General features: G+C 45.6%; 1 protein-coding gene across 3 annotated transcripts in view; it reads left to right on the forward strand.

Moving 5' to 3' along the window:
- Positions 1-25,280, forward strand: part of kremen1 (kringle containing transmembrane protein 1) — a 59,312-nt gene that overhangs the window by 11,549 nt on the left and 22,483 nt on the right. For 2 of the 3 annotated variants that reach the window (XM_030736968.1, XM_030736969.1), the window contains exons 2-3: positions 11,100-11,262; positions 19,195-19,286. The exons of the other annotated variant lie outside the window; for it this stretch is intronic. In XM_030736968.1, the coding sequence (XP_030592828.1) occupies positions 11,100-11,262; positions 19,195-19,286 (255 nt within the window). The remainder of the gene's footprint in view (positions 1-11,099; positions 11,263-19,194; positions 19,287-25,280) is intronic. 3 annotated transcript variants of the gene reach the window in all.

Here is a 25,280-nt window from a genome sequence, read left to right on the forward strand (position 1 = left end):
GGTGTGTGTCGCTCTCTCTGCTTCTCTTATTAAAGTCTGCTGAGTGAAGCTCTTTCGCTCCCTGTGCAAATCACCACCTGCTCAGGCGGTTGGCTGGGTGACCCATCATGCAAAACACCCAGACCTGTTCCAGCTTCAGGATTTATGATGGCAAAGGAGGTGTACTGATACCCACCCACACACACACACACACACACACACACAGACACACACACAGGTGACAAGGCATGACAGATGCAGCAGTCATGTTAATCACAAACTGTCCCCAAACCAAGTGCTGAGAGGGTGAGTGTGTCACCCCAGTCCCTGATCCACGGAGGCGGTCCTGTGAGACAACCTGGAATTAAGCTGTCAGGCTGCTGCCGGCTGTACACAACTGTCAGGCTGTAAAGAGATAAACAATGTTTAGGTGGGAGAGTGCACTCATGTGGTCAGAATACTGGTTTATGAGGTTTTGCTGCTCAGAGGTCAGCTGAGAGCAGTCAGAGTGTTTTGCTGAACGGCTGTGACATGTCGGTTTGGGGCTGAGAAAAGTGCTACCTTATCCTTTGTGTTCTCCGAGTCATCTTCCTCCCTCTCCTGCAGCTGATTCACATCTCTCTTCTTATTTTCATGCTGTTATGCATAAGCCGCGCTGCCCGGCCTCTTCTGTACCTCGACATTTGCGTGTGCGTGAGGAGACCCGCTGGAGTCGGCGCCGAGTGACGCTCTCTCCGAGCTTTGCTGGTGCTCCATCGGCTGGAACACACTCCGGGGCAGGAGGGCAAATCAAACACTCAGAAAACAGTAATGAAATCCTGCAGAGCCTCGTGTTCTATGAATTCTATTAAGTCTCAAACAAACAATTGTTTTCATTATCAAAGCTTCATTCAGAGAATTGAATTTTAAGGCCCCGGGGAGGAAGTGTCTGATGCATGAAAGCATTACACAAAATATGACTTTGCACCACAAAGCTGGATTTATATTCTAATGACGTGAGGTGAGCGCTATCAGCTGTGGCTGTGCTGATAAAAGGAAGTGCAGCTTTGCTGTCCTCTAACAGCTTCCATTGGCTGATGCATTGTTTCTGCGTTTCAAGGAGAAGTGGGGATAAAAACTATTAGCCTTCGGTTTGATTTGCTTTGGTGGCGGCTCGGAAACACACCAGCTTCCTGTCTCTGCAGTTCATACTATTAATACGACCCTGACGCGGTCTGATTTTTGGTAAATTAGCTGTTATTCTTTCTTTGAATCAAACATGCAGCATGTTCCAAACATCTTTCCACGGATAGGTTGGGTGTTTTGGCAAAGACGTCCACAGACTGCGTTTCAAAGCAACCATGTATTTTTGTGGTGTCACATGCAGTTTGGAGTTTTGAGAAGCGTAACCAAGAACACAACGGGAGGATATTGAATTGCTACTGTGTGAGACATGACCTGTCCGGCGAACTTTCCTTCTTTTTATACTGCAGTTATGGTTGGGCCGGGGCCACTGAGGTCTGTGCTCTGCTGTGGTAGAGTAATGGAAACCACTTTAAATAAATGGAGAGCAATTTTGCTGCTGAGCCTCAGGGCCTGGTTTGTGTCCAGCTGCAGCAGTTTGTGGCCGGAGAGGCAAATTTTCACCTTTCTCCCCATTGCAGGAAACGCCCACAGCTAGTGACGATTTGATGAGGCCGAGCGAGCGGACACGGTTAAACGGACAGAGCAAACATTTGGACGAGTGAAGGGAGCGGGCACGGCTAAGTAGACAGCAAGCACAGGAACGAAGCCAGCAGTGGACAGAGCTAAGAAGCCATGACGGGGAAGCAGAGGGGGCAGAACAGAAGCATCAAACATGTGGTCGCTTTGTTTTGGGAATATGGAGATAAATAACCATCAACATAAGCTGCGATGCACTCCAACCCCTGACCCAGAATATGAGATTTTTGCCATGTTAAAATTGTCTTGGCAATTATGGGAAATATTTAAAAACAGACCTCAAAATGATTTACACTACCTCCAAAAAAGTCTGTTCAGAACAGAAGTCAGAGCTGAGACCTCACAGGGTTACCTGAGCTTCAAAAGTTCAAGGACTTCCCTTTAGAAGTGCAGAGGAACATCTCAGTCAAACGTTTCACAAACAGCCATTGTCCCCGAAGCCACGGAGCCGCTCATATCCCGTTGCAGTGCCTTTCAGAGAGGCTTCGAGTCAAAGGGGATGTAACCCAAGTCTCCGAGAGGCCCTGATTTAGTTGTCTGTCCTGCAGCAAAGGTGAATACAGCTCTCAGAGGTGAACACAAAACGGGCTGGGGCTGCAGCAGCCTACGTGGCACCGGCACACAACCCACATCGACCGAGGAGTGGTCACACTCGGCCGATGCCATGAAACAAAATCCACTGGCCCTCAATGGATCCCACGTAATGGATCCCCTTCTCAGGGAGGCCGGTGGGATGCCCCCTGTCTGTTACCAGAGCCATCTGGTTCCCAGTACTGCTGGTCTTCCCACAGCCGCACAAACCACAATGAAAAAAGATCGCTTTCACAGTCGAGATCGGGAACTGGAGACGTGGCTGCTTAAAAGGGGGCTGATGTTGAACATTGCGGTCCTCTCTGTAGCGGCCCATTGTGCTGTTGTTATTGTGTCCCTCTAAGTGCACTCACTTGCGGTCTATCTGACAACATTTTGCGATTTCATGCGGTTCAAATGTGCTTTATTAATTCTCTGACCTGGTCACACAGGCAGGATAATTACACGAGAAGGATTTAAACATGTCGGGCAGAATCAGGGGATAATGCGTCGTTTGGCGAGTCGATTGCGGCGAGGCCTGAAACATGCAAGCGTGTGCGTCAGTGTAGCCGAGGATTAAGACGAAAAGGAGATGTTCAGTTCAATGTAAACAGATTTACAGTGTAAAAGAAAATCTAAACAGGGCCGAGAACAGAGCAGGCCCTCCATCTGCATTTCCAAAGACCGACAAAACAAACACGCTGCGGCCTTTATTCCTATTTGTTTACCGCTCTGCAAATGAGCATGTTGGAGATTCATTGGATACAGATGGGTGCATGTTTGCGCTCCACACATGGAGTCTGTTAATCCACCAGCAGAAGTAAAAGTTGCCCAAATTCAATATAGATTATGTCCATTTTTGTCTGCTGGTAAGTAAACTCCTTGTTGTTGTCCGCAGTCCCCAAAGCCCAAATGAAATCCAGCTTTTGTCCGTTTTAGCTGCAGTTAATGACAGCATGCAGGTCTGAGCCTCACTCAGACTCTAGATTAACTTAAGACCGATTTCCAGTAACCATGTTGTTCCATTTCTAGAGGCACAATTACCGAAAACGAGCCTCCGGATCCCCGAGCTTCCATATGGCCTTGGTGGTTGGGTTGGAGAATATCTCAGCACGCTTTTCAGAGCAATAAACAAAACTATTTTGACAACTTAATATTAACTTAGGTAAACTTTAAATCAAGAACATCTTTATTTCTGAGTCCAGCGTCTTTCATATGAGGATTTTTTTCAGCACATCTGAAGATTTGGATTTAGGAAACGTGTCAGGGATGTGATAAAACTTTATCTGCTGTTTCCTATTACTTTTATTGGTTAAATATTAAATATTTAATAGTAATCATAATAATAGATAATACAATAAAGAAAAAACCCACCCATATAACTCCTCTGGACTCTCAGCTGTGCCTGAGTCACAGATGAATTATCCCTCCTCGCTTACTGGCATGGATTTACTCAGTCCCCAAATTAAATTTTTTGTGTCATGTATGACTGCTGGCAATAAAAATGCTTCACAACAGGAAATGACCAATCAAAACAGTAGAGCAGAAATATATAAACTCTCTTCAAAGCAGAATCAAGTGAGCGTTCTGCCAGAAGAAAGTTCTGCATAAGAGCAGATAAGGAGATCCAGCTTCCTCGCGCTGATTCACTGAGAGAGCGATGAGTAAACATTCAGTTTTAATAATGACGTCTGCTGAGGATAAACAGAAAAATGGGCCGAGTTTTTGATCTGGTTTAGCAGTTTGGTTTCTGTTTGGTATTTCTGGGTTTTTGCATTAGCACGCTGTGATCCCTGAACTCGAGGCCTTTAGTTATCCCAGTCAGACCTGGACCCTGTAATCACACAGGACCTCGGAGGGGGGGGTCACTAATGGCTGCACACAAACCCCTGCAACAGCTCTGACAGAACCTGAGCTCAAACAAAACCACATATAATTTACATTCCTCAGATACCAGGTAACCTGAGCGCAAACGGGACGATCAAAAACAGGTGTGTTTGGAGGCAAAACCTCCTTCGTGGTTTAGCTTCCTTTCAGGTGCCGCCTTGCTTCCATGTTAGCTTAAGATGGCATACCTCACAGGGCAGAGGGCATCCTCCAAACCTAATTTACATAGTCTCCTCTGTCTCTCCCAGTTTGAAAGGTATCAGCTGTACATCTTTCTCTTGAATATAATGGAAATGGATGGCACTCGCTTTGTGGAGCTCAAAATAAATAAATATGAAAAATTTCGCAGCAATTTCTCTTTGAAGAAATCGTGGCCCAGTTATTCAAAGAAATCCACAAACTTTGTCGTGAGAAGTTTCAAACTGTCCACACCGCTCAGCTGGAAGAAGCATGCAGCTAGCATCGGCCAAGTCAGGTGGAGGATACCTTCAACAAAGTTCCTACATGAAGCTGCTAACAACATGGTTTGTGGGATTTTTTTGTGTAACTTTTGTAAGAAAGAAACCAGGCAGCAGTAGATGGGCAGCACCACAGGCCGGGGGAGCTGAGGTCGAGGTAAAACTGTCCCTTTAATGAGCCCGAGCCGCGCTCGCCACAAAGCTTACATCGTGCTACTGCAAACTGATTGCTGCCTGTGAGAGATCGGTCTGCTGTGAGCAGAGGCGTGAGGGGACTGACAGACGTGCACTCAAACATGCAAACATGTGAGCTTACACACACACACACACACACACACACTGTCAGTGGGCGACATCTACAGTACAGTGATGAGTGGGTGAGAATGGCATCACCACAATGACACTGGGCCTACCACCGAGGGAACAAAGCAGCCTGTGTGCAGATGTGTGTGCAGATGTGTGTGTCCGTCCTGCCTTCCCTCCACATTGGATCCATCTTAAAATACTGCGGCTGCTCTACTGATGAAAATTGCTCCCTTTCATTCTTACTGTAAGTGCATGTGGGGGAAAGTATGGGTATGAGGGGTGGGGTGGGGGGGGGGCTGGAAAGATGTGGGTAGGAGCTCAGATTAATGCATGTTTTGTCACTGCATATGTTTATCTGTGCATCTGGCAGCACGAGTTGACTGAGAGATCGTTTTACAATCCATTTAAAGGCAAAACAAAAAGAAGAGAGCGAGCTTAAAATACCCCCATGTGAGTCAAACATGGCCACCGGTAACAGTGAGCCATCATGACTTGTATCACGAGCCGTAGATCCTCTGGTTATCAAAGGCTGCTCGCAATGAGGAACCCATATGGGTTGTGTGTTTTTCTTCATAGACACGCATTAGAGAGACAGATTTTCTCTCCCTTAAGCCCTGCGTCGGCTGTTTGTTTGCTGGTAAAGGGCCCCAGCACACAGCTGCACCACAGAGCTGCTCTGGAATGAGATTTGTACCTTCAAACTCAGACCCCTGGCACTGGGGTGTGTGTTTGCTGTTAATTTTACAAGCCTGGGCTTTGTCAGGCCCGTCTATAACACAGGGAAATGTGAACTAAACCAAGTGTTCACTTCACTGGTGCTGTGTAGAAGAAGGAGAAAATTAGAGCCTGGGTTAACTATCTGTGGTATCATAAAAGCAGTCTTTGTCCCACCCCGATGCACGCTGTGTTTGCCCGTCTGTTTTTCTCTCTTCTTTCTTTTCTGCTTCATTTTGCTTCCCCTGCCATCACGCTGTCTTTCACAATCCTTCCTGCTGTCTCAGTGCTCTACTCTAATTTGCAGTTTCGTTTAATTTAAGACGGATCGATCCCAGACGCCCTAATTGTGCACCTTGGAAAGCTCGGCTTCTCTATCTCTGCTCCCTGTGTGCCCTCGCTTTAAGTGGCTGCTTTCTTCTGGCTGCAGAATTCATGTTTACTGTGATGTCTGCAGCTGGTTTAGAGCAGATTCGGTGGCGTGTGTTGAGTATGCAGGAGATTTCCCCTTCTATTTGTTTAACCCTGGAACCCCTGTCGTCTTATCGTATGGAGAGGGAACTGTAGCCAAAGTGTAGCAGAAACAAAGGCAAATATGGACTCTTTTGTGGCACATGCTGACTATGATTAGAGGAAATGGTAAGGAAGTCCCCGGGGGGAGGTAATTGAATAAAAAACTCCATCCACCCTCATGTCAGCCTGGTTGATGGACCCCTGATCTCAGTATTTTGCTAGTAACTTCCCCCCCGAAGGGTTTCAGCAAGTCTTTGAATGTCCTTTACGTCACTGACAGAGTTTGTAGGCCATCCGTCACTCCCTGAACGTCTGCCAAGCGAAACTCAGAATCGTCCCACATAGTTCATCCTTGTTGATTTACAGAGCCAGCGCTAACCTCGCTCTCTGCTGTGCTTTGGGCCGCTACAGAAACCCTGCAAAGGAAGATGCTTCATCATCCTCACTACATTTGTTGATTGATTTTTTTCAAAATTACTTCAGACGTAACACTTCATTTAAGGGCCAACAAGCAGCTTGTGGTAAAAAATACTTTTATGTTTTCCTTTTTTTGCAACAATCATCTTCAAACAGAGGAGGTTTGGACCGCACATCCAGCCCACCGCCGGCTCCAGCAGATTACACTCTTTCCATTACGGAGCTAAATAATGGGGACCGCGCAAAAACAAGACGGGGCCGTGCTTTATAGGTGCTACCCAAAAACTTTGGCAGGGAGTCCTGTGGGGCTGTGGCTACTGTGGTAGTGAACAGAGGGTGAGGGGGGGGTTCAAGAATGGTGGGGGAGGCTATTTTAGGACTGAATGAGTTCCCGGTTTATGGCCTAGTTATCCAAGGCTACCTATGACAAAAGCATGGACTGTCAGGAAAGACTGTAAAGACCATTTAGAAGTCATTGTCTGCAGATTTAACTACTCAGGCATCTGTTCTCATCACTTTGCACTTTCACTGACCCTTGCATGAGGGTGCTTTTAAAAGAGAAGCCTCCGAAGCATGGAGGTGAAGTGCGGTCCATTAACCGCCGAGCCGCCGACTTCTCCTGAGCAGCTTCATTAAAGCGGCCCGACTGAACGTGCAGCTATCTGCTGAACCTGGATAATAAATGTGAATCTGTCCTGTGAGCCTCTGAAGTCTGATGTGGTTTCAGTGTGGAAGTGGATGCTGTTGTGGAGAAGGGGAAGCAGACATGTGTTACCACCAGCTGTGTCCCCCTGGAAAGAACTCTGTAACCCCCGTACATCTGGCCCGGTTGGCCAGCTGTAATGGCCACCAGTACAACGTACTGTATTAATCATCTGTCGTTTCTGTCATCTTTGTCTGCAGACTTTGAAGCTAAACTTTGAAACATTGCACACACTCTGCTTTGTTAGTGCCTGATTGGTTTCGCTCCATAATGCTGTGCATGCTCGCTTCTATCAGGAGCTCATTTTTGTGCAGCGTTGTTGTTAGAGTGGAGATGTTGCTCATGCAGTAAGCCTGTTTTGCTGTCCCCCGAGTCCAAAGCATATAATAAAGATGGAAGGAAGCTCTTTATGTCAGCCCTCTGTGAGGAAGCAGTTGTCTGTAATTATCGCTGCTTTTCATCCCTCCTCACAAACACAACAAGTAAGCGCTCTCGTGTGACCTGGCAACATGTTTCACAGAAACTATTTGTTTGTTTGTGTTGTTGAGATCACATGACCACAGCCCCATACTCTTTTTGTTTCTTTCTCACACGTCCTTCTTGGAGCATCAAGTGCATTTGAAGTTGCAATATGGAAATCATTAGCCTCGAATCCCAGCAAATATAATAACAGGGCGATTAGTTCTCTTTCTCTCTCTCACTGATCTTCTGCAGTTTTTCTGGGGTGGTGCTGTATTTTGCGAGCACAGGGCTTGGTCAAGGGCGAGTCCTCCTCTTCCCTTTCCCGGACTTTTTCTATTTGTAGATCTGCATGTATTTTATTGGAGTTTTTTTCCCCCCTATTTTCTCTCGCTTTTATGCGGTGGTGGTTCTGTTTCCCATCACGGTCTATGATGAAACCACAAGAAAGCCCAGGCCCATGTGATGAGAGTGCAACAGTCGCTTGGTGACAAGTAAGAGGGTGTGAGGAAAGGGCTGGGCGTGTTTGGAGGGGAGTGGGCCTGAAGTGGCGATGGTCCAATCAGTGGATGAGCTCTTCTTTTCCTGGAGGACAAGGATAAAGGGTCCGCACCGACACTGCTCCAACACAAAATTGGCCTTTTCCCTTTAGTGTGATGGATGTGTGGGCATCCGCAGGGCTTTTAAATGCTCCATTCATCTTTACGATGGCCTCACTTATCTTGGAGTCCTTGCAGATCTGTTACTTCCCATTCCCACCACAAGCAAATGATGCCTCAAAACCACGCGGATCAACCCCTTACCCTCCCAACCCTATCCCCCTAACGGGGGCAAAACGCTGCCATATTTACCCTCTCATCCTGGAAAGCTAACTTGGCCGCAGTGGGGCGGGATGATTGCCAGCAGCGGCTCCTTCCAAGCGGACCATGTGCAGACAAGCAATGCTTCATCCTGAAACTCAAGAGGAAAGTTTCCTGAAGGAGGGAGAAGAGCGAGCCAGAGAGAGGGAAGACATTTACAAAGTCATTTGGCTCTTTCTGTTTGATACAGTGCATTGAGCATCTCTGCGAGCGGCCAAGTTCGGTCATTTTAATGCCCACTCTGTTTGAGGAGAAGATATTTGAAGGACGTGAGCTCATTTGGGATGCAGTCGGCCGCCCTGTCCCTGTCTCATGTTGTCCTCTGACTTGTGCAGTAACAGCCGTGATTGCTTTCGGGGAGCAGTGACTCATAATTGCACCCGTGCTGCTGCCAAAGTCTCAGCAGAAGTGTTTCCCTGTCTTCCTGTGGCTGTGACTGCCAGAATATGACATAAAATCATCATGAGTACCATTTTGGGGATGTGTGACATTAAGGAATAGTTATCAGAATACTTGTTAATCATTGAACCAGAGCAGCTAGCACTAATCCTGAAAAAGAGACCCCCCCCCCCCCCCCCCCAAAAAAAAAAACCCCGACAAAAAAACATGTTTCTAAACTCTTTGCATCCGTTCATAGGTGCATCTGCTGAGTTATTATTTAATATGCCTCGTCTGTCCTCTGGATGTCAGCCTGATGATAACTTGTTTCCTCCACCCATCTCATCGCTCCCCTATGTAAGGTTGGCAAGTGCATGACCCCCGCTGAAACACCATTAAGCTGTTTTTCCAATTTTATGGAGTCGTGTTCTCCCTCAGCTGCTCTCAGGTGGATTTACGATCTGCTGCTTGATATCCTTGCATGCCAAGACAGTATTAATTTGCTAAGAGAGAGGGGAGCCATCTACAGACAATAGAGTGGCATCATAATTGCAGGAACCTGACACCCTGCAGCTCCTTGCTGCTGTTGAACTGCTGTCAGCCAGACGATGAATAGCTGATAAGCTTGACTGAACAACACAGCCAAAACAACTTTAATTAAAATCAACGTTGGCTGACGCACTGAGAGCAGTCGGTGCTGCTGATTTACTCTAAATGAAGTGTTAGCAGGACTTTGTGGTGGATGTAAGAAGCTGGAATGCGTTTTTGCGTGCAAACTAACTGCTGTAAATATCGCACAGCATGCTGCAAAGTACGGCAAGCTAATTACAAAAGATATGAAACTTTCACAACATTTAATACGAGTTTAAGTAACTTAATTGCACATCTACCAATAACACACAGAAGGTTAACTTGGAGAGTTCATTGATCTCCCACAGAAAGCTGTTTATCAGTGTTTCCCGATTCTTCCTTATCTGTGGAACCAGCAAAGAACAAACCGGACAACTGACCACAGACGGTCTGTGAGCGTCCCCACAGAAATGTTTATCTGTGTGAGCTGAAAGGGAATGACGGTCAAGACTAAAGGAAGAGCAGAAGATGGTGAGAGAGGAAACCTCGGATTGAAAAGAGAAGGAAAGCGCCTCGAAGCACAGCTGGCTCACCAAGGGGTGTAATGACTGTCATATTGCAGTGCATTAGGTCATCCCAGACAGCTTAGCTTCATAAAGGGGGCCGGTCATTGGCGAACCGCACACATAGCAACAAAACCCCATGGAGACAAGCCAAACAAGGAAGTATTGTTTGCTTCTCATTAATGTTTGACTGACAGGCGAGAAGTGAAACTGTTGTGTTATTACATGTGCTCCTCTCCTTCTAGCAGCATCCTCTACAGTGACTGTTTGCACAGATGTGAAGGTCACAGTGAAAGGCCCGCTCTGCTTCCTGTTACAGGTTATGAGCACCTATGACATTCGTAATCCTAAGAGTCACATAATGAATTAATATTTTCCACTGTAATGCAATCAAAAGAGGAATTCTGCTGTAGCTGTTAAAAGTCTCTTGACACGACCCCCCCCCCCCCCCCCCCCCCCGAGGCTCAGTGTGATGAGCGGTGATGGCTCATCATCCTTCTGTTGTTTATTTGAATTCCCTGTGCAGGGCAGGAACGCTCTCCAGCAGCCATTGTTTTTGCCTTGGGAGCCCAGCGCTCTCTCTTTCTCACTCTCGGCCATATGGTCGTTATACACTTCCTGGAAATTCAAGCCATATTTGCGTTAGCTGCGTATCTGCAGGGCTTTTTCTTTCCTTTATGCATGTGTGTTTGCATTAATTGAAACAATGTTGTCATTGATCTCACTTTAACAGTTTTTGGCTGGAGTTTGAAATGTACGGTGCCCGGGCAGAGAGGACAATTATTCCAACCTTTTCTTCTATAAGCATTCCAAACACATTAAAAAGAAATTAATAGGGCAAGTGCATTTCACAGAGTGCAGATTCTCAATAAAGCAGGACACATGTGTGGCTGAGTTTTACATGCCTGTTTAAAAGCTTTCTCCAAGTGTTTGATTTTCCTCTTAATAAATGGCTAATCCCTTACTGCAAACATTAGGGTCTGATTTATAAGCGTGCTTCATTTTTTTTTTCTCCTTCCAGAGTGTTACACTGCCAACGGAGAAGACTACAGGGGCTTCCAGAACCAGACCAGCCTGCATGGTGGAAAACCTTGCCTTTTCTGGAATGAGACCTTCCAGCATCCTTACAACACCCTCAAATACCCCAACGGAGAAGGAGGTCTGGGCAGCCATAACTACTGCAGGTGAATATTTCACATCCCGCGGAGCCGTGGAGCCATAACTTTAATTTCTCGCGTCACTGGGACATAAAAACTGCACAGTCACCAATAAGTTCCAGTGAAAAATGCCTCAGAAGTTGGTTGACTTTGCCTCAAAATGAAGTCTAAACAGTTTTTGTCATAGAAGTTACACATGTGCACAGTTTCATTCATGGCTCGGTCCGGAGCGCTGACACAAACAGCACTGAACAAACACCACAGTGATCCACACTGTGGATACCAAGAAAAGGTTCAACCGCACGTCTCTACACCATTAATGAGGTGCTCGCACCATCCACACAGCTGCAGATGTGTCAGCACATCAACACGATTGGCTGTTAGGCTCATTGACTCCTTTAGGTCCGGGGTGGGAAAATTCTCCCATATATTTATATTCAGGATGATGTTTATGATGTTACGCTTTTTTGTTGCAATTTAAAGCATGTTTACGCTCCAGCCTTTGCAACACAGTCACATGCTGAAGGATCCGAGTCTGTCGCCCGAGATTCAGACTGGAGGACACCTCTGGGATGATGCACTGGTTATATTTTAAATGAAAAAGCTGATGGATGTGGCAGGAATCTCATGTAAAAGCTTTAAGGTGTTATTATTCAAATAGTTTAATTAAAGCTGCTTTCACATATTAAAAAAACATTAGAAACCATTTAATGGCTGATCGAACTTTCTCACGTGCTCCTCCTCAGGTTAACTTTTAGGTGAACTCATGAGGTTAAGCTCCAGGATACCATAAGATGCAAATATTAGTGAGAAGCCTGAAAAGAATGGGTTCCTCTTATCTCTCTGCTCATGATCTCTCTTATTCAGCATTTTTCTTCATAGAAATATTTGCTGTCTTAACACAAGGTAGACCATGTAGCTCCTGCCAGCAGCTGTGGGCTTGCTAACTAAGCTTGACACAAAGACTGGTAACAGGTGGAAACAAGTAGGCTGCCTCTGTGCAAAGGTAGCAGAAACCACTAATGAACACGTTGTATTCTGTTTGTTTCATCCTTACAAAACCGAAGCTCAGGACCGGTAATTTCCCAGCTGAGAACCGCTGCTCCAAAACAGTTTTTTTTTTTTACCTTTGTTACTTTAAAGTCAGGAGCAGAGGTCATGCTCACCTCTAAGGGACTCGTGCAACCATAAATTCATTTAAGCGACTAATAAATAAGGGCTGGTTTCACAAATGCTGCTTCTGATGGTTTGTTGATGAGCCCTTCAGAGCCTGGATGTGGAGCTGAGGGTAAAAGTTCATTTAGCCATTTTCCTGCAAGCTTCACTCGTTTCCACACGCAGCATTTTGAGTAAGATTTACTGGCGGTTGCCTGGAAGAATAACACATTTTCCCTCATGCTGTTTGTTGTAAAGCAATCTCCTTTTGTGTTGGAGATCCGTCAGATTTACCACAGAGTCTCAAGCTGTAGCTCATAGTTTAAGCTTGCCAATTATTTGAGCACTTATCTTATTTTTTTCTTATGAAGATGATAATTTGTTATTGATGAGCAGCACCTTTAAAACTCATCTTTTTAATGTGAGCTTTGAATTTCCTGGACGAAGCGCTTTGTGAATAATTCAGAGCCTTGTTGCTGTTGCCTTGAATCACGGGGGACCTGCTGAGACATTTGCCTCTGAATATTTTATGTGTAGGACCAGAAGAGGACGTTTAGCACTGTCATCACCGGGGCCGAAACACACCTCAAGAGTTTGTGTAAGCAAATCTCCGTCCCTCATCCCTGGAACGTGAGGGCACACGGTGGCTTTGGAAGTCCGTCAGTCGCACTCCGAGCACGACTGTCAAACTTGTGTATTTTCAGGGAGCCGCACTCATTCGTGAGTCAGTTCAAATTCGCAGAGACGTCCAGAACAGTGGCTTGGCCCGGATCGCCTAGCCATAAGAAACAGAACCCCCCCCCCCCCCCCCCCCCTCCTCCTCCTCTTCCTGCCCCTCGGCCCAAAGCCTCTGAAACATTTCTCTATGTCATGGTTGTAAACTCAAAACGGAGCAATGCTTTGAAGTGGCACTGGACAGATTTGTTTTTACTTCAGCTGGATGGGAATTTGGAAGATTTATGAGCTCGATACATGCAGAGGATGGAGGAAAGCTTTCCCTGAGCATTAGGAGCGTATTATGTCCAACAACCCGTTCAAAATGGACATCTTCATTGTTAGGATTTGGCAGTTTTCCTGGCCCCTGATGCAGTGAGCAGATTTTCCAAATCACTGATAGCACATCGCTTTGCTTCTTCACTGTCAGAGGGATTTTTGTCACTTAGGGCTGCAGCGACAGCTATTCCCAGACGTTTTCAGAGAGCCTCCTTGTAAGGAGTCACCCATCAGCGATGCTTTGGGCTGCAAAGTGGCCACTTCTTTGTGGAAAGCTGAGGGGTGGCGTTTGTGTCTGTACAAGGTCACGCGTTTGAATGCATGTGCGCGTTGTTGACTGCAAATGTTAAGAACGTACCCGCAGAAGAGGGGGTTATCCCACTGCATAAAAATGTGTAATGCTTGATTTGTTTGATCACAGAAAGCTGGCTCACAAGATGGATTTTTCCAGCCATGTGGGAAAGTGTCTTGGACATTGTTGCCCAATTTGAATTGTAAATCTCCTTATTTGCATGTGGTGCATCTTGCAATTCAAATTGTTTCCAGTGTTTCTTTAACCCCCTTTAACCTTCAAACTCTCTCATCTCACCACCCTGCCCCCCCGTTCGTCTCTCCTCTGAGGTTCAGATTGCTGTCGACGTTTCTGGCTAGAAAACAAATAGGTGGTAATCCTCAGACAAGACGAGGCAGCAGAACCGAAACAAGAACAGGGAAATATCAGCATGTCTGACCCTCAGCCCAAATGTACTGCTGAGAAGTGAGAGCCGAGGCCGAGGCACAGGTGGATACAGGAATCATGACATATCTTAATTTTAATGCAAGCACATATGAAGTGCAGAGAGCAGAGGATTACAAACTGACTTTCAGTCCCATCGTCGGCGTTTGTCTGCTGCTGATTTATTGGAGAGGGCACCAGAATGGTGCTGAAGAAAGAACCCTAACAGCCCCCACATTTCATTTTTATAGCCCGCCATAAAATATCTGAGCGAAAACAGGGGGAAACTGGGCAGAGGGGAAATGTCACATTATTCCCCTGCAAAGAAAGGAGCAGCCTCGGGAAAAGGACAAGAGCTCTCATTTCTAAGCCGAGACTTAGCGAGGCTCGTTTCAGCGGCGAGTATCACCTCCATAATTATCAGCCTGGATGGATTCCTGTTATGAAATAGATGTAAATAAAGTTTCAGATGTTACTTCTTCATCATTATGCAGTTTTACTTTTTAAAAAAGAGACTTTTTCAGACTTTAAGCACTTCTTTGGCATTTTCTTAATACTTTGTGACATTCGTAAGATGTCCATTGCACACAAGTGGAAGTCTTGATTTATATTTCATTTAGTGTTCCTTCTAATCCACTGATCCTAAAGGGCTCCTATTGGACTGCATTAGTGTGAGGATGTGGATTGCTTGAAGGTTCAGTGGGTTGTTGAATAGCTTTGCCATCCATTTGATGGCTATATATAAATATATATATATATATATATATATCTGCAGGTGTGTGTGTGTACTGTAGGATTTATGAGTGCTCTGTATGCCTTCTAATGCTTTCCCCTTGCATAGATGAGATAATGGAAATGCCAGAGTGAAAAGTGTTCCCCAGGTTGATTCTAATTGAATCTCCATGATGTCAGGTGCAGATCTGAGGTCAGACAAACTGCAGCCAAGTCGTCCACCGCGGCGTTGCTTTATTATGATCCCAAAGTGCTGCTTTGTTAAATCGAGGAAGTTAATAGAAGTGTCCCACAAGAAGATGTACAGTACTGCAGTAAAGCATCCCATCAACATTACAGTAATATCACAGGTGTAGAAGGAGCAGAGTGCATGCAGTGGACACAAACAGGTTTTTGTGTGTTTGCAGATGGTTGGTGGTGTTTGTCCAGTTTTTCAGATGATGAGATCTCTGCCTCCATCCGGTGAGGGACGCCACACCTGAATATGTCACTTCCTGATTCTGGCTCCTCATTGGTTGGCTTTTTAACCTGATCTTTGTGGAGCTATAACAAGTTTATATTATAACCTGCATTTCTAAGAGGTGTTTGTTCTGTTTGGCAGCTCAGACTACTTTAGCACCCACACAGTGTGGTGTCCTGTGTCCTGGTTAAATAATGTTTAAATCGGTGTATTAATAATGTGCTAATGTCAGCTGATGCTGACCGACTGATCTCTGCTGATGCTGCTGTTCATCTTTTGCAATACAAACAGTGGATTGGTCAATCTGAGTTATTTTGAAAAATGTCTTCTGGAGCAGGGTGGGGGTTTGAAGTATTTGAAGTATGGTTTGTGGCGCACAGAAAGTGATCAGTGTCCTGTTTCCTCGGGCCTCGATGTCAGCGGCTTTCATTCGGCTCCGTTTGTGTTGAAGAAATTGTTTAAACAAAAACTGCTGAATGAGATCTGCTGATTACCCGAAGCAGTGAGGACTGTTTACCCCAAAGCATACACCAGTCAGCCACAACATTGAAGCCAATGACAGATGAAGTGAACAACACTGATCATGTGGTCGCAATGCAAATTATCTGCTGGGAAACCTCAGGTCCGGGCAGTCATGTGGATGTTACTTTCACACGTACCGCCCCCGGAATGGGACAATGCTCCCAGCCACACCGAGGAACGTGGCCCGGCCTCCACGCTCCTCAGAGCCCACTCCGATCGAACATCCGCTGCATGTACGGGCCGGAGCCCCCACCCTGCAGCCTACAGCACCCAAAGGATCCGGTGCCAACATCCTGTTGCCAGACAGCCAAAGGAGGTCCTGTGTCCATGCCGCAATCAGTCTGAACTATTTTTGTGGGATCACATGACCTGCATAATATTAGTCAAGAGGTTTCAATGCTGTAGCAGATCAGTGTGTAGTTTCTGTAGATGCTGTGAGACAGTTTCATCCGGCTTAAATGTATCAAATCCCAGAAACGGATAAAGCAGTAACAATAGAAGGAACGTGAGGAAGAATGAGGCAGCAGCAGCAGAAGATCACAACTTCATATTTAGTACAAGTAGACCGTGAGAGGAAGAATAGACAGTAGACTATACATATCAGCCCACAACCAGCAAGCCCTCTCCTTCAATACATGCATTCATGGCGCGCAGCAGCGGGCAGCAGTTTGCATGCTAAATCATCCAAGTCAATTAAAGAGTCTTCTCTCAGGCAGTAAATTGCCAGACTCTGATCTGCTGTTGACCTCAAATCCAGACGAGCCTCTCACCACCACTTTGCAATCAGCATTTCTGCACTCTCCAATTCTCTAAAATGATGGATGTGAAGCTTTCAAGCTGGTTTTTTTCCCCCATATCTTTAATAGTTTAAACAAAAGGTGCTGTAGGATCTCATGATGGGTTTGTCTCGTGAAAAAAAAAATGCTCTCGCTTTTAATTTCCAGAATTTAAAAATTGGAAGTGAAGTATTTCTTTTCAGTTGTCACATGATGCCAGGCGTCACGTATGTTGGGGTTAACCTAAAGGAAACGACGGTCGGCTGAGAACAGCTGTTTCTCTCAGTCTTTGTACGTGAGCCCCTCTTTCCTTCAAACGCAGTTTTGGAGCCTTTGAGGCGAAATGCAGTGTGGCAATAATTGGCTCTGTACCAGAGTGTGTGGCTCACTCTGAGCAAAATGAGTCAATCAGCATAATTGTGCCAATTAAGTGTCCAAACATCTTCTGTGATCTACCTCTGGGTATGGGAGTGTTTCAACAAGCTCATCTACTCAGAGCCAAGCAGGCAATCAGTGAGGCACACAGAGGTGAACACAACAGACACACAAATACAAATACATATATGTATGTATATAAAAGAAATGGATTTCTACACATCTGCTGTAGGTATCCTCTGATCTGCACTGTGCTGCCTCAGCTGTCTGCTTCCTACCTTTAATTTGAGACTCACACACACACACACACACACACACACACACACACACACACACACACACACACACACACACACACACACACACACACACACACACACACAGGCACCTTGAGGCAGGACTGATTATTTCCCAGTTATTTGGGCTTGCCTGTTCATTTAGCCCTGTGGATGATGTTCTCATGCTTCTGCTGTGTGTGTGTGTGTGTGTGTGTGTGTGTGTGTGTGTGTGTGTGTGTGTGTGTGTGTGTGTGTGTGTGTGTGTGTCTGGGCTCCTGGGTTTTGGTGGAGGCTCAGAGGGAGTGAGCACACTCCATCAAAGCTGTTGGTGGGTCAGATATGGGATGGGTGGTCTGCTGGATGGATGTTTCTTTAATGCTAATGGCTGTAATTCATGCCTGACTTTTGGAGGGATGATTAAGAAAGTGCACTAAATGACATAAGTGGCTGCACTATCTTAGCTTTGTTCCTGGAGTCTTATTTCAAACAGGAATGTTATATGTGGAGAAGCACAGAAAGGAAAGGAGCAGAAAGGGTGCAGAGGATATAACTCAGAGTTTTTTGCTCTCTTCAGCCATTTCACCAGCGACCTCGGGGTAAACAAACAGGTGTCTGCCTCCAATTTGGGTGGAGCGACAAACAGATCAGGGCTCATGATACCAAGTCCAAATTTACTGGCAATCGAGGCTGGTTTCCTGTGAACATGGGAAAAGTTTAGGTTGAGAGCTGTTTTAGATGATAGTGACTTTGATGAGCCTTTTCTCCTAACATTCCCATTCCCAACAGGATGCAAGAAAGAAAGCCACGTTTGCTAGGAATTCAGAGTTAAAGCTTTAAGGAGCTTAAACTCCAGTTCAACTCTGAAAGTCTTCTTTGTCAATGCCTCATTCTTAGTGTGAAAAGAGAGGAGGAAACTCAGGATAGTGTGTTAGATAGCAGAATAAAAGAAATGGAAACGCCCTTCACAACCGTGTGCACAAAAGGTGAAACGGGATAGTGCAGTGCTGCAGGGCTTTGTCAAGATGCTACAATGAGGCGTGTCAAAAGAGAAGAAGAAAAGATTTTTGGCAATTACCGTCAGGGCTAAAAAAAAATAGAGATGTCATCCTAGAAGGCCTTTTCAGTCAGCGAGGACTGAGAGTCGTCTTGAAGCTTAAAGAGCTAAAGCAGCCCGAGCCGAGCTTCCAGTGCACGCTTTGAATTCATTTAGCAACAAATTAGGAGTTACTGTAAAGGTCGTGATTTACAAAGCTGGATGATTACCCTGGAGATATGGAGCCTGCACAAGGCCTTTAGGTATTTCTATCTTCAGTCCCACTTCTCACCGCTCTTGGAAATGGAACTGAAAAGAGAAAGCAGCGAGAGGCCCGTCGGCCTTATTATGGTGGGTTTAAAGGGCCCTGATGAGGATCAAAAGAGGCCACAGCCTCAGACAAAAGCTCGGCCCCATCAGCCCTCCTTTTTTTTAGGTCTGTGTCTGGCCCAGAACAAAGAGCTCCCCTACCCCCCAACCTCTAACCGGACCGATCGGCCTGCCTCTTGACTGGCATGCACGGTTGAGCCTCCAGAGTACAGAGGAAGGGGAGAAACCAACGAGCACCAAGGGGATGATTGACACAGCTGAGATAATCTCCTTCTGAAACATAGTTGAGTATTCAGTCCTGCGGGGGGGTGGGTGTGGGGGGTTTCTTCCCTCCATTTCCCTCCACGTTCCCATTTCTTCTATTTCTTTTCAGCTCTCCACCTCTCAGAGCCTGCCTCCTTAAATCTGAAGCAGTGTAATCCGTTCACGCATCACTTTTCTCAGTCTACACAAAACTTCCTCTGAACAAAAAACTGTGCATCACAAAAAACATCTGGTAAATACACAGATCAGTATCAGCAGTCTGACCCCTGAAGGGTAGAAAAATTCATTATACTCTCAGCCTGACCTTTACCCCTTTATTCCTGCAGGAATCCTGACGGGGATGTTCAGCCGTGGTGCTACATTGCAGATCATGAAGACGGGATCTACTGGAGATACTGTGACATCCCATCGTGCCAGAGTAAGAGACTGCCATTGGCCATTGCTTTGTCTCGCTCTCTCTCTCTTCTCATCCCTCGCGTGCCCTCAGGGGCATATCTCGGGCATACGGACCAACCACTTTCATTACTGTGCTCATCTTCTCGCCTGCTATGAATAGCTTTTATGGACTGTGTGGCTTGTACACAGCTATTATCATCTAAAATATGTCTCTAATTGCCTTCCGTCACCCCTCCTCCTGCCGTGTCTGGGCCTGCCTTTACTTTAATGCGAGCTGTCAGTCATTGCCTACTGTGTGTGTGTGTGTGTGTGTGTGTGTGTGTGTGTGTGTGTGTGTGTGTGTGTGTGTGTATGCACATTTTTGTATATATCTTCATAAGTTTCCCCATTGGCTTTGCAGCTTGTTTTGACATGCTTTCTTGATGTGAGCGACTTTGTGCATCTACCAGTTTGTGCGTTTTGTTCACATGTGGGTGTGAGAGTTTCCCTGTCCAGTAATTCCAGGATTAATACGTGTGATGGACTGTTTACACTGGGAGACTTCGTGCTCCTGTGTGTCTGCTCTGCTCATTTGGCACGTAACTGAGGAGCTGCCTGTCTTTAATCCCTCTGCTTTGGTTCCCTCCACCTTTTTAATCACTCCTGTTGAGACCCGACTCTGACGGATCAACCTGACACTGTTTCTGATGCCGAACATCAGAAAACCGGCAGAGGAGATTCAGATCTAGGGATTTACTGCAAATAGCATGCTGAAGTTATTAAATGCAAACATGCCTTTTGTCATAAAAGTGCCAAAAAAAAGTTGGAAAACAAATATTGCTGCATATTTTATGAACAAACTGAACCTGATAAGTGAACACAATAGGAGAGATAAAGGCAAACCAAGCAGAGCTCAACTGATTGTTTCATTTAAATAAATATTTCATTTTCCTCTCCATTCATGAATAACATTCCATTTAATCTAATCAGAGCTCTACTTTCCACTGTTTGCATCAGATTCCTCCTCCGTCTTTATGTGTTTTCTATTTTTTTCCAATCCTTATCTTTTGTACTTCTCTTGTCGCTGCCTGAGACGTTTCCTTCATATTTTATGTGTGATATTAATGTTTGTCACTTCATGGCATTGAGGCCATGCTGTGTGGAGTTTGCATGTTCTCCCTGTGCATCAGTGACTTGCAGCTTGCAGCTTAGGCTGATCAGTGACTGCAGATTGCTTGTGACTGTGAGCAGTTGTCAGCCCTGTGATTGACCCCGCCTCTTGATTAATGCCAGCTGAGATTGCCTCTGGCCTTTCCGTGTCCCTCAAAAACCATAAGCAGGTGTAGCTGATGGGTGGATGGGTCAGTGGGATTCAGCTTTAATGCTCCAGTCTGGAAATCATAATTGATAAAGATCAAAAAAGAGGGGGAAGAAGCAGCCTGTGGTGGAGGTAAAACAGCAGACAGTAGAAACAGTGCAGGTGCAAAGCTGCAAAGCTTGCAGTAGGTACTCGTAGGCCTCAAGAACCTCCCAGCCCCTCCAGCTATCCCACCATTATCCTGTCTGAGTAGCATGCTTGACTAAAGCCTGCCGTTTGAATGGCTCGGGACCCATTAACCCATCTAATAATGCCTGTTGGCTGCATGGCCAGTGTGTATAGTCGTACTTATCCTTGGTATATTTATGCATATAGAAGCTTGTCTGTATCCCATTAGAGTTTTGACCTATTTCAGACAGCTGTCCATTTAGCACAGTGTGCCTTTCCTCCCGGCCCACAAAGGTCTGGGGCAGCAGAGCACATATCTGCGCTCAGAGCCGGGCTTCTCGCTGTCTTTGGTGAAATTAGGCCAGCTTTTATTCCGGATGGGTTTTCCATGTGCTGGTTCAGCCTTGTTTTTGTCCCAGTACTGTGTGTGTAACCCAGCCTCGTGTCATGTGGCCAATTTTCAACTGCTCGGAGCTTTGCCCGTCTCAAGTGCGTCCTTACATGATCGTTCCCTTTTCTGCTCCTGAAAGTTAGTGCGATGAAACAGAAGAAAGGGCGATGGGGTGTGCTGTGAGCGAGGCATCCAGTGTCATGAAAACAGGCTTGTTTGGCGGAGACTGTTTCTCTCTGCGGGGACACGAGGCAGCTTTCAGACACGAATGCTCCGTCTCATCTATTGTAAAACCACAATCGCCACGTGGTGCCTCACCTTCTGGCGCTGCCTGTTCTCAATCTTGTGTGTTTGAAAGCTTCGGCTGCCAAGTGAGAAAATGCCGATGCTCTTTCGGTGTCAGCGCTCTCAGTCTGCGGCTGGCTACAATAGCCTGAAAAACACTGTGGTGTGCCAGAGGAAGGGCAACAGTGGACTGTGTTTTCATTTTGTCTCACTTTTGTTTTGTCTCTGCCTTCGTTTTGTCTACTTTTTTGCTTACGTTTGATGTCGTGTGGTTGGTAGTGGGTTGCCGCTCACTGAGGCACCTGCCGCAGCCTGCCAGCGGTTCGTCTGTGATCCAGCTGGGTTTCCTGTCATCTGGGGTCATGCCACCCCCGTCGAGGGTGACACACCCCGATGGAGCACACACAGCCAGGCGGGGCACACGAGGCCAGGAACACATCGTCTGACAGTGTGGATTACAGCGTAGGTCATTACATTTGTTGATCTTAGTAATCCCTCATGGCAGCGTCATGTGGTGGAATTGTGTAAACATTTCAGAAAGGCGTGCTGTTCGTGCACGTCTGTGCACGCTGACAGCTGCGCGGCGAGCTGTGTCCTAAAGGTAGAGGCCCTCATCCTTCCCAGACCAGTAAACGCTCGCTGTCATTATTCTGTCCTCCTGCTCAGGACCTTCGCCTCGCTCTCCTGACACATTCCTAAACATTTGAACCAAAGTCCCCTAAAATGATCTCATTATTAAACTGCACTGAATGTTAGGATTTCTTTTGAGTAATGTGACTCTTTAATTCGTCGTGAAATGTAACTTTCTCGACAATGTAGAGTTGAATGCTGATAGATTTTAACCAGGCTTTTAGTGCACAGAGAAGGCTGCTCTTAGCAACGAGCTGTATAATGCAACAAGTCCACTCATGTCCTCCGGCTAAATGATCATATCTGTCGTGTCTTCCTAGACCCATACAAGCATTCCTGAAACAACATATAGGAGTGTTTTCACTTATACGGGACTCCACGTTAGGAGGCCCCGGCACACCGATCTTTGGACCCAGAGACCAGAGCTTGAGACTTCTCCTTCTCCCTGCTTTTGCTTGCAGTTTGGTTCATTTTAGGCTGTTTGATTCTGGGTTAAAATACACACCTTTTCAATGTTGAACCAACAGAAAAAGCTCAATTTTCTTGGTTTCCAGGTGCCAAGTTTTTACATGCAATTCTTCACCCGGCCAGCAGATGACATACTGTATGAAAAGAGCCAGACTGCATATAAAAGATGGACATAGCCATGGTGATGTCATCAGTTGGTTAGTGAAGTCCTGCTGTGAAGCCTCAAGCTGAGCGTTTTGATCATGGCCATCTTGGTGTTTTGAGCAAGGGGTGAATCTGTCGTGCTCATCTGCCAGCGACTTGTCAATCACAAGATAGGCCCGCCCTAAATATTACCCTAATTTATCCTCCTTTTTGACTAATGGGCAAATTTTGCAAAGAGTATCATGTTATATTCCATAAGACTTGAAACTAGTTGCGTCCGTTTATTTATGAGCATGTTTAAAAACAGGTCAAATCAAACAATAAAAATAATACAGGAAAACAAAAGACTTGAAACTAATAATGGAGACCAGCCAAAGAGGTGCTTACCTGTAGACTTCAACACAGTTACATTTCTCTTTGTAACCAAAGAAGCCGCCCCCTGCTGGCTATTAGAAAGAATGCATGTTCAAGATTGGCTTCATTCATCTTTTATATACAGTCTATGTGGAGGACGGACTTCTCTAATGAGGTAGAAGGAAGTTAAACCTGTAAGCCAGGGGTGCCCAAACTCGGCCCCGCCTCCTACTTCCAGTCCATGAATTGATGTCAAAAATAACATACAATTTGGCCCTTTAAGTTACTTTTTGACATTTGGCCTTCCCCTCCAATTAAGATGGTTAAGTCAAAAATGTCAACAAAGTAACTTAAAGGGCCAAACTGTTTGTTATTTTTGACATCAATTCCCAGACCAGAAGTAGGAGGCGGGGCCAGAAGCGGACCGGGAGTTTGGGCTTACTGCTGTAAGCGAATTAGTATGTTTAGTAAATATAAAATGTAGCCAAATCCATTCATTTAAAGTGAGACCGTACCTGTGAGATTAAAAGAATCAGTTTGTGGTTACTTGCATTGACACCAGATTAATCGCACATTATCTCAGTTTGAAAATATGTTTTAATCACCTGTTTAGGCATGCATTCATATTACTGATTGATGGCAAAGAAAATGTGTTAAAATTATAGAGCTAACTTTTTAGAAAGAAGTTTGTTGCTGTGTGTGTCTGTGTTGTGATGTTCTGAAATACTTGTTTACATGACCACAGACAGTGTGATGGCTCCTTCCCTAAAGCATTCCTTACTGCAAAGACATTTTCTTTTGGTGTGGCTCCTTGAAGCTGACGCGCTGCTCGACGCTGGGAGCCGCCTGAATTTGACTGACAGAGTGAAACTGTCAGGGTGAAGTCCTCAAGCGTTTGCCAAGATAAAGTCGCTTTGATGTGCACATTGGAAGCTCATCTTTCAACAGCATATAACCAAGAAAAACTTGTTATGCCACTGTGTTTTCCTGCAGCAGAGAGACGTGAAGTCGAGAGACGTGAAGCGTTTGAGTTTGTGTTAGTTCACTCGACAGGCTTGAAAATACTGTTTTCCAATAAACCGGGAATAATACCCACCTGTACCTGTTTACCTATAGTTACAGTGACTATGTGAGTGTGGTGTATAGTCTCTTTATTTTATACACTGTTGCTGTGGGTGGTGTGAGGGTGTGAGGCATTATCTGTATGCCAGCATTCCTTAAAGTTTTGTGACACTTTAAGATATCATTTTGTTACAGTGTTGCCACTGTTGGCACCTGACTATTCTTTGATCCCTGAACAATTAAGGGAATGTCTGATTAACCCTGTCTGTCAACAGTCAAAGCTAACCGGTCACACCTCAAAGACATTCAAACAAAGTTGTAGTGTTTGGTTCAGGTTTCATAGCTGAACGTTGAGGTAAATATGCAATGTTGAGATAATGTCATTAAGAGTGATTTATGACGCTGCTAAATGCCACTTTGAAGTTGCGGCACACCTGAGTCAACCTCGACGAATGAAGGTGAGCAGTTGTGCTCGTCCACATTGTTGAGCACTCTGCACATCAGAGGTTTGACGTGAATGTTTCTTGGACTTAACTCACTCAGTAAGTTCCTGTAAAAGTCCATCTCAGCTGCTCAAATACAAGCAGGAAACTTTTCACCGTGTGGACAAATGCAGTATACCACATAGTTCCATCCATCAGATTTATTCTGCTTATAGTAATGTGGATTCAGTTAATAAAAAACACAGAACTGTTGGACTCTGAGCCTGGCTCTAATGGAGGTTTCTTCCTGTTAAAAGGGAGTTTTTCCTTCCCACTCTCACCAAGGTCTTGAGACGTGTTTAATGCAGGCATGTCTGTTTTTTTTTCCTGAGTAACACCCATTGTGTCACCATCTAACACCATCCAACACCAGATGATTACAGATTGGTGGTGTTCCTTAAATTCAAGTGCTGGGAAAAAGGGATTAGGTTGGAAAAGTTTTTATTTAGTATGTTATGAATGACAGAAAAATTCAAGTAAATGGTTGAATGAGTGTCTGAGACGAAGACAAGTGCGAATCAAAATAAGCAAGAGGTCAAGACGAGTTGGACATGTGGTTTGGAAGCCCAGAGTGAAGCACCACAGCCCGGCCTCGTGGCTGCTGTGGTTGCCTGAACCGGGGATGCCTTCGGGTTTCTGCCGCTGCTGTATTTCTCTCACTCTGTCATTGTTTTTAGAGGCAGAATATTTCCCTAAGGTGGTCTCGTACCAGCTTTCACCGCAGCCAGCTCTCCC

Source organism: Archocentrus centrarchus, chromosome 9 (genome assembly GCF_007364275.1).
Source record: "Archocentrus centrarchus isolate MPI-CPG fArcCen1 chromosome 9, fArcCen1, whole genome shotgun sequence".
NCBI lineage: Eukaryota > Metazoa > Chordata > Actinopteri > Cichliformes > Cichlidae > Archocentrus > Archocentrus centrarchus.